Genomic DNA, 9,004 nt, shown 5'->3' with positions numbered 1-9,004 from the left:
CAAAACGAACGCATGTAATAGTAGTCCTCACCAGTGCCTATAAAATATTATAATTGTTATTTTATTTTTTAAAACATTGGCAATTAGACGTCTTTTATGCTCAACAGCACACTTTTAAATGTGATTTTGCTAAAGAATTACTGTGATGGTATTCTCAGGTTTGTTGTAAAGCGCAGAAATAAAATACTTACATCTCGTCTTTTTTAAAGTGGCAAAAGCACGGCGTCCTATTTCTTCAGAAACGGCTTTTTTATAAATCAACACAGCGTGTCTGCTCCTGCTGTTCTGCCGACCTTGTGCTTTTAGGAACTCACAGTTTGCTTCAAAATATATTGGGTAAGTCAGGTAATTGTTATCTCACTTCCTAGTGGAAATGCACAAGATATTTGGCACTTGCTAAGATATTGCTCACGACTAGCGTAAGTTGTGAAAAACGCCTTGTAAGCTAAGGCTAGTCTGGGCCGGAGAGAAAACGAAACAACGCAAGTAAAACGGATATTTGCTGAGATGAGATCGATAATAACTCAATAACACCGATGAGAGTATGTATACATGTTAAGGGGAAATATTTGGAATAGGAATTATTTTGATGCGATCTTCTTTTTGTCCCATAGTGGAGGTAAATTGAAGAATGGACGGTCAGGGCTCAGGCTTCAACCACCCTCCACCTACAAATTGGCCGAGGGTGATGCAAAGGAGAGTAGGCAGGGTAAGTATCACACTTAGATGTAAGTTAGCACCACTTTAGATCACATGTACACTACTAAAAAAACTATCATTACTAAAACTACACTGGTATTACCTCACATGATGCTGGCCGCTCATGAAGGAAACTCGTTTTCCTTTTGATATTTTTTTCTCAGATGTATTGTACACTTGCTGTTGTGAGGCCTGGTGGAGAGCCAGGCGGCAGCAGTTCTTGGCAGGTGGACTTGGTGCCAGCCTATGTGCTCGTAGGCTTTATTTACACTCTGGATTATGAAGACCTCACTCAGTGGTCTGGGCCTCACGTATGTGTGTGCCCTGTTGTCACTGTTGTGGTTTGAAGGGTTTTCCTAGCACCAGTTTGTTAGTTTCACAATGCAAACATTTCTTCAATGGGGTTTCCTTTCTCAGATTTGACTGTGGGCTTAATGAGCCACATGCATCAAGATGGATTTGATATTCATCTGGTCTTTCGTTAAGTAAGTCCTATGATGGTAGCAAGAGAGGAACCCAAATCCAGGCTACAAAATAATGCAGGGAACCCCTTTACCTTGCTCTTCCTGAAAGGGGGGGGGGAGTGAGTGTGTTTTTTCCCTAATCTTGCTGTTTGTGTTTGCTGTTTTCAATCCTCACACTTCATTCAGGGCTCCCAAACACACCACACTGTGTGTAAGGCCACAATACAAACTGTGGAAAAGGAGAATAGACTTGGTGCAACATCTTAATTTTTTTCTTCTGTGAAAATGACTCCTGACCTCATTGTTCTTTAAAGGTATAATATGCAGAAAATACCCATTTAAAAAAACAAAACAATGTGTAGACTCACGCAAAAATAGAATGTGTGGTGGTGTCTGTATCTGCAGAGACCTTGCCCTCTTATTTTGCTGTGTTCAGGACATCTTTGGGCGTCAGCAAAGAGCCTTTGGGCCCCACATGGGGTGTGTATCCCCCAGCCAATAATAGCGTGTGGGGTGAGCAGCCCGTTCCCAGGTCGTCAAATATCACCGATTTGTCACGCCCCTCTGTATATGATACTGGCCCACTGCACCATGCATCTATGTAAACTGTGTTATTTGATGTTGTTGCATAGCGGTGTGTTTTTCTGCAATCCAGTGTGTACCCTGCTCCAGGTTTCTGTCCTCTGCTGTGTGCAGAGTGCTGCTGTGTCGGCCATTGTGTCTGTCAGACAAAGACACAGCACATGCATCGCCAGCATGAAGCTCTTCTGTGCACAAAATCCAGAAATGCAGCACCGTCCTGCGTAGCCCAAGTAGCCCGGGAGGAGGGGCCAACTTTAAATGTGTGCTTGCAAACACCAACCGATACTTTCTACAAATTATACCTTTAATCAGGACACTTTGGACATGGTCGCATATTGAATTTACTTTATTGACAATGTCAACCCTTTCTCTTTCGTAGCTATTAAACAAATCATTTAAGTGTTGCTGTTCTACATTCTCATTTTATGAGAATTTAGAGTGTCTCTTTGACTGTTGCTGCTTGATGCAGAGGTCATGGAGAATAAGTAATTGCTCTATGGCATACATAGTGTGGCGGACATGGACGGGGAGTTCAGTCCTCTCTGCTAAGTGTCGTTCTGTCACTAATGCCTGTATGTGTCTCTCTCCTTCATGTGGGTTTATTCCCTCCATTGACAGAAAAAGCAGCTGCAGCATTCTGATATAGGTAAGTCCTCTATACACAGTGCCACCGGGAGTTGAAGCTTGAGATCTTGATTTCACGGCTTCATGTCACGGGTGGTGGCATGTTCACCACTCTTTGAGACTCAAACTCTCAGAGATGGGGGCTGTTTCGGTGCCATCTGTGGAGATCAGTGTTTGCACTGCACAAATTATCCTGCAATATATTTTCCAGTATCTTGCCTGTTTCAAATCCATTTTTTCAACATTTAGATAGTTTTTAAAAAATGTACTGAACAATATTAGAAATGTCAACACATTCTCCTAAGATGTTGCTTTATTGATGAGCAGCACCATAAGCTCCATGAGTCCATAGTGACAGCTGCACGTGGTCTTAAAGCAGTGGGACATGCAGTGATACAACCATGCATCTGCAATTGTTGCTAATGAAATTTGAATGCACTTTTTGTGCTCTGATGGTTGTATAAAGCCTGTCTTTTCCCCCATTAAGTATTTTAACACTGCTAAATGCAGTAATCTTTTTTTTTTCAGTGGCCTGTGCTACACTGGCTTGAGTGATATTTTTTATTGCTTTTATTACTTAATAGTAGTAACCCATGCCATCTTACAGAGTATCAGAATTGTGCAGGATTTTATTGTGTGTTCACAGTTGGACTGCTTCATTAGTGTGACACAGAAGTGTTTCTTCTGTGGTTGGGCACAGTGCGAGGCAGTGCATCATGGGAGCTGGTGTCCTGTCACCCAGTTTGGGCCTAAATGGGGGTCAGCCGAGAACTTCTCTTCCCGTTCTTCCCCCAGGCTTCAAAAGCACACACAAGGAGTTTGAATTTCTAGTTGTTCAGTTTAAATAGACAGAATAATTCACTGGTCATCCGACACTGCAGGTAGTGTAACACAACGCACTTTCTTATCTTCATCGTCTCCCTAACTATGACTATTATAATTAGGTTTTCCCCAAGGTATTTCTAACAAAGTGGCTTGTTGAACTTGTTTTGTTTGGCATGGACTTTGTTGTCCCATGGGGCTGGGCGACATGATGACCTATCATCAACACAGTATTTTTTGTTACAGTAGACAATTTATTTATTCAATACTAAAATATGCAGTATTTTTTATAGATTTCTGTATTTACATATGTAATTACCTTAATAGAAGATTCTGGCCCTATTGCCCAGCCCTAGTGTCTCACCTGTTTATCAGTTGTAGATCATTATGAAACTTTTGTGCTGAACGCTGTTGTTTTCTCAGTATTCACCAAAGGGACATCCCTCCAGACCATACCCTCTCTCAGCAAACAGTTGAATGGGGTCACCGAGTGCATCATTGGTAAGCAGAAGCTCTGTTTCCCTTACATACTCTGTCTTCCCCTTCTGGTATGGAATATAATTTCCATATGCATAACCAATGATCATCATATGTTTACAGGCCTTCAGTATGTGTGGGAGTACCGCAGCCCCAGTAAATCTGTCGCACCACACTACCAGTGCAAACTCTGTGCCGTCACCCGCCTGCAGCCTGATATGCTCGCCCATGTGAAAGGCTGGAAACACAGCTTCAGATACTTGGTGAGTATTGCTGGTTTCTTTTAGCCTGGCTAACACCAGACTATTCTCAAATGAGGTCTAGTCTGGCAACGGGCAATGCATTTCTCCGTAGAGGAGGCGTGGTCTACGATCCTCCAGAGCCGTTTATTGGGCGCTATGAATGTCTATCAAAAGCGTCTGTAGGTAGCTCTTAGCCAATCAGATCAGTTATACCAGATGACGTAGTAGAGCAACAGAGATGGATGTTTGTTGTGTGTGTGTCTGTGAGAGAGTGTTGCTTGCTGCTTTGCTTCTCCAGTTCTCGATTTCTGCAAGATTATTTATTTTCACGCTTTATTCCCCTTCATGTCATTCAGCCACACACATCCACTGATTTTATGGGCAACAAACAAGCTGCTGCGGGTCTCTGGGGGCTCCGCTGTCCCCCGGCTCGTAGCCAGATCACCGGCGGTGACCGACGGTCTCGCCGGTGCGGCGCTACGAGCCGGCGCTACCGGTGATCTCGCTACGAGCCGGGGGACAGCGGAGCCGCCGAGAGACCTTTCACCTTTCAACTTTCGCTCTAAACTATTTAAAACACCATCTACAGCTAAAGAGAGTTTCGCGTCTGCAGCAGCCATGTTGGATCCGGAAAACTACAAGCTTCCAAGTGCCGAGTAGTACGCGTCATCGCCTTGCTGTCCCTCCCCGCTCTGTGATTGGATCCCTAAAACAGGGCTAAGAATGCTTCCTGGTTTCCGGACCCTTTCGCAGTTCGAAATTAAATTTGAGCGTGCAAGGCAGTCTGGGTATACCCAGGCTAGGTTTCTTTGGTACTCAATGGCTTACGGCATAATTTGTAATCTTTGTCTATTTTTCTGCCATCTGCACAGAAAAAGGCTCACCCTGAAAAGGTCACTCAAGAAGAGGAACAGGCCATCAAAGACCCTGCTGTAAGGAAGGCCATCAAAGAAGTTGCAGCTGAGGTGGAAAGGGCAGAGGGCAGGGGACAACTTAAGGTGAGTTTCATACTCCCATGTTCCATGTTTATTTTTGAGCAGCTTACATTTTTTTTTACATTTTCCTGTTGTGGCTTATAGGTGATTCTGAGGGAACCTTTTGAAGTTGCTGCTTTCAAAGGACTCCGTGAGTTACTGTGCTGTGAATTAGTTGAATGTGTTAAAGGATTTCCTGTTGGTCAATAAATTCAGTTGTGAATGTCTGTTGTGTCCATACCTCTCTCACAGGTTCTGCTGCTCCTAAACCTCTTCCTCCACCAGGACCAGGGCTAGGATTAAAGGGACCCCCCTTTGGTAAATCATTTTTTATCACTGAAGCATAATCTGTGTAATACTCTGCATGTATGCCATGTTTCTTTTGTATGACTGTATTTATTCAAATGTTACAGGTCTCTTAGGTCCGAGGATCTCTGACCCGAGGTTTCCAGGGGAGTTTCCTCCTCGGGGTGGTCCTCTGTCTGACTATCCCGGGGACCATGGGGATCACGGGTTCGGGGGCTATGATTACGCGACAAAGCAAGATTTCCTTGACTCTGGTATGGATCGAAGACCTTTCCCGGATGGTATGGATCATTGCCCACCTGGGGTTCGAGATGGTTTTAGATCAGGTGGTGGAAGAGATGGCTATGGAAGGAGTGGACTACTGGAGGACAACCCAGGAAGAATGTATCCTGATGAGTACAGAGGCAACCAAATGGGGACACGCTCCATGGACAGACCAATGGACAGACCAATGGACAAGCCACTGGAGAGGCCGGGCCTGATGGGAGCAGCTCCACAAATTAGCAACGCTCCTCATACACTGCTCTCTTACCTGGTACGTGAATCATTTCTCACAATGGGTCCCCCAACAACTTAACAAATGTGTTATTTAATAAAAGAAACATTGCATATAATTTTTATTGTTAACGTTTTGCCTTCCCTACAGTTTCACCCCTTACACAATCAAGAACAGCTGTACATCAGCACTTATGATTACATTTATGATTAGGATAAAAAATTAGCAACTTTGCTAACGTTACCAAACATCAAGCCAGTGAAACAGCACAACACCTGACAAGCCAGCTAGTATTAACTTTACTTACTGTTCCTATGCCAAGAAGACCAGCACGGTGTCTGTCTTGCAGCCTTTATTTCAGGAGGCCCTCTAAATCCTTTTTTTTTTTTTCATTCAAAACAATAAAGGCAGAAGAACTGCATGTGGTGCTGTTTCACACTGTTGAGATTCTACATAGTTGAGCAAAGTTGTTCTGCATTTTGCTTAAAACGGTTTGATTACTGTCTGACTCAAGTGGGAGGCGTGTTTCTGATGATATGGTCCACTTCCTTTTTTTATCATCTGACTGTTGGTCACCGAAGCAGCACGGTGTTGGTGCTTCACATTGAGCTCATCTTGAACAGTCTCACCAATTTAATGCCTCTGTTACTGCCACTGAAGGCGGTACAGAGCCAGGATCACTTGGTTCATGCATATTCAATGACTAATCCCAAGTATGCATAGGTTTAGGAGTCATATTTGGTCATATTTTGACAAACTTGACCCCTACCATTAGCATAATGTTAAACCGTATATACCAGGGGTGTCAAACTCAAATACATAATAGGCCAAAAATTAAAACTTGAATAAAATCGCGGGCCAACATTAAACAAATAAACCTTTTAATATATACCAAACATGTTTTGCTTTAACATTAAATATGGAACCAGCAACGCTTATAAACATACAATATATAACTAAATAGTGCAGACATGCAAAATCAAATTTCAAATAAAAAACACATCAATGTCATTAATTTATTAAATAAAAATTAAATAAAAATCGTATGCCTCTTTTCTATTTGCATCCTTCTGATTTAAATATCAAAATAAACTTTTTCAACAGGTTAATACATTTAAAAATAAAATAACAATAATAAATCTAGTATTAGCGGTAAATGCGCCGTATAATACCGGCGGGTCAGCTTTTATAGTACAATAATATAATAATTTGGTATTGCCTCGCGGGCCAAATAAAATTACACTACGGGCCAAATTTGGCCCGCGGGCCAGAGTTTGACACCCCTGGTATATACCATGGCTGAGGGAAGGTCTGGCAGAAATGGCTTTAACAATCAACTGTATCTCAGTACAGCGTCAGTGTCACTTATCCTCGTGAGTCATTCTATAAAAACAATTTCCAACTCAAAACTCAAATGTCTTTCTAATTTGTGTCTGAAATCCAGTATTTGCAGTTTCAATAGTGGCTTGAAACTGCAGGCTGAAAGGGGCTTCTCTAAATCGCTGAGTCGAGGAAATTAAGAGGGGAAACCATTATGCATTTTCCTCTCAATATGATCCAGTTTTGCCAAAATAAGTGATACCTTACCTGCAGCAGAAGTAATTTTGAGTTTTTTGTCTGCTAGTTTTAGATAAAATATTTCCTTAAAGGTAATTTATATTTGTCAGTTGTATTCAAGCATACATTAAATTCTTGATCTATTTTCAGGATACATTCCGGATAGAGAATGAGAGTGATGCTCAGCTGGTGCTGAAGGTGACACAGAAACTAACAGATGTGCTGATGGAGTACAGACTGAGGAGCGTATCAACGGTATGGAGCTTGTTTTTACTCTTGAATTTAAAACCAGATTTTCAAGACTATTCATATCTCACTTTTTTTTTGAAAATTATATTTATTGGGTTTTTAGAATTAACATGACGCATACATTAATGAGGGTTTACATGCCCATATTCTTAGATTAAAAACAAAACAAAAAAACAGACAAGACAAATACCAATACCACTAAAACAAAAAACAAAACAAGGTAAAACAAAAAAAACAATAGATACAAAAATAATAGTAAAAAAAAATTTTTACACCCCTGTATTTCCTATGTAGCTGCTGTGTTGAATATTACATTCTCTTTATACACTTCATTGTCCTTTTAAAGTGTTCAACATCTTGATCGGTGACTTTTAAGATATTCAATAAATTGTCCCCATAGCTTCAAAAAGCTCTGTATTTTTCCCTTGGTGGCATAGGTTAACTTCTCCATGGCTAGAACATTGGAAAGACTGTTAAACCAATGTTTAACTGTGGGAGATTCAGTGCTCTTCCAGGAAGTTGCTATACAGTGTTGATAGAGATAATATCAGATGTAGTTTGTATGACCTTTTTCCCAGATTTTTTTAATTTTGAGGCAACTCCATAGGCAGTGTAATAATGGTCCTTCTTCTTGGCTGCATTTAATACAGAAATCAGGATTATTGTTATCAAAGAGATGTAACAGGGCAGGAGTGATGTATGTGCGCATAATCCATTTAAATTGTAATAGTTTCAATCTGGTGTTAATAGGCTGACGTTGTGCATTATGACAAATCGTCTTCCAGTCAGCTTGAGAGATTTCTGCATCTAAATCACTAGACCAAGCCAATCTTTTACTGTCCGAGGATTCTTTAGATGCATCATTCATATCTCATTCTGAACCAGACTTGCCTGTGTCCAGATTTCTGTTGTTCTATTATGACATAAGTTGATCGAGTGAGTGTATTTTGCAATATGTTCATGGTCGTCTTCTTAATCCCTTCTTCTTTTCCTCTTCAGGGCTCGAGTCTGAACAGCTTGTCAATGAACTCCACAAGCTTCTCCTCAGGTATGTATGCAGCTCCTCTCTCATCCCGTCCATTTGATACATGACTCAAATGTAGAAGGTCACGTAATGGTAACTGACCGGAGAACTAAAAAATTATTTGAAATAACATGTAAGACGTAACACAGGCGAACCATCTTTTTATGATCCCGTCTTGTTCTCTCTGCAGGTCCATCCCGGTTTTACAAATGACAATCACAAAGTGGAACGCTTCGATCTTCTCATCCCTCTGTCGCGCCGGAGTTGAACATAATTTTATTTTGTGTAGATGTTAATGCTTTTAGGCAGTTTTTTTCTGTTGCTACCTAGTTGTATTTTTTTTTTTTTTTTTTAAGTTCTTTACAATTCAGGAAGATGTGTAACATGGATGTGTACAGGTTTTCATCAGTTTTAACTGAACATGTACCACCAGTTTTAATTTCCCATGGCCATGTTCTAATAAAAGTAATGGAGAAAATTGTGTTGTG

At 41.2% G+C, this 9,004-nt stretch overlaps 1 protein-coding gene across 1 annotated transcript; it reads left to right on the top strand.

The window, feature by feature from the left end:
• The first annotated feature begins 140 nt into the window (after positions 1-140).
• Positions 141-8,994, top strand: si:ch211-197h24.6 (uncharacterized). The gene is made up of 12 exons (XM_059338777.1): positions 141-336; positions 615-709; positions 2,364-2,391; positions 3,615-3,692; positions 3,792-3,931; positions 4,783-4,908; positions 4,990-5,035; positions 5,137-5,202; positions 5,298-5,725; positions 7,394-7,498; positions 8,492-8,540; positions 8,707-8,994. Exons 2-12 carry the CDS (start codon positions 632-634, stop codon positions 8,727-8,729), a joined length of 1,167 nt encoding a protein of 388 aa, XP_059194760.1. The 5' UTR covers positions 141-336; positions 615-631; the 3' UTR covers positions 8,730-8,994.
• Positions 8,995-9,004: the final 10 nt, after the last annotated feature.

Source organism: Centropristis striata, chromosome 8 (genome assembly GCF_030273125.1).
Source record: "Centropristis striata isolate RG_2023a ecotype Rhode Island chromosome 8, C.striata_1.0, whole genome shotgun sequence".
In the NCBI taxonomy this organism is placed as follows: Eukaryota; Metazoa; Chordata; class Actinopteri; order Perciformes; family Serranidae; genus Centropristis; species Centropristis striata.
Note: the sequence above shows the minus strand (reverse complement) of the source record. Positions and strands in the feature narration are given on the sequence as shown.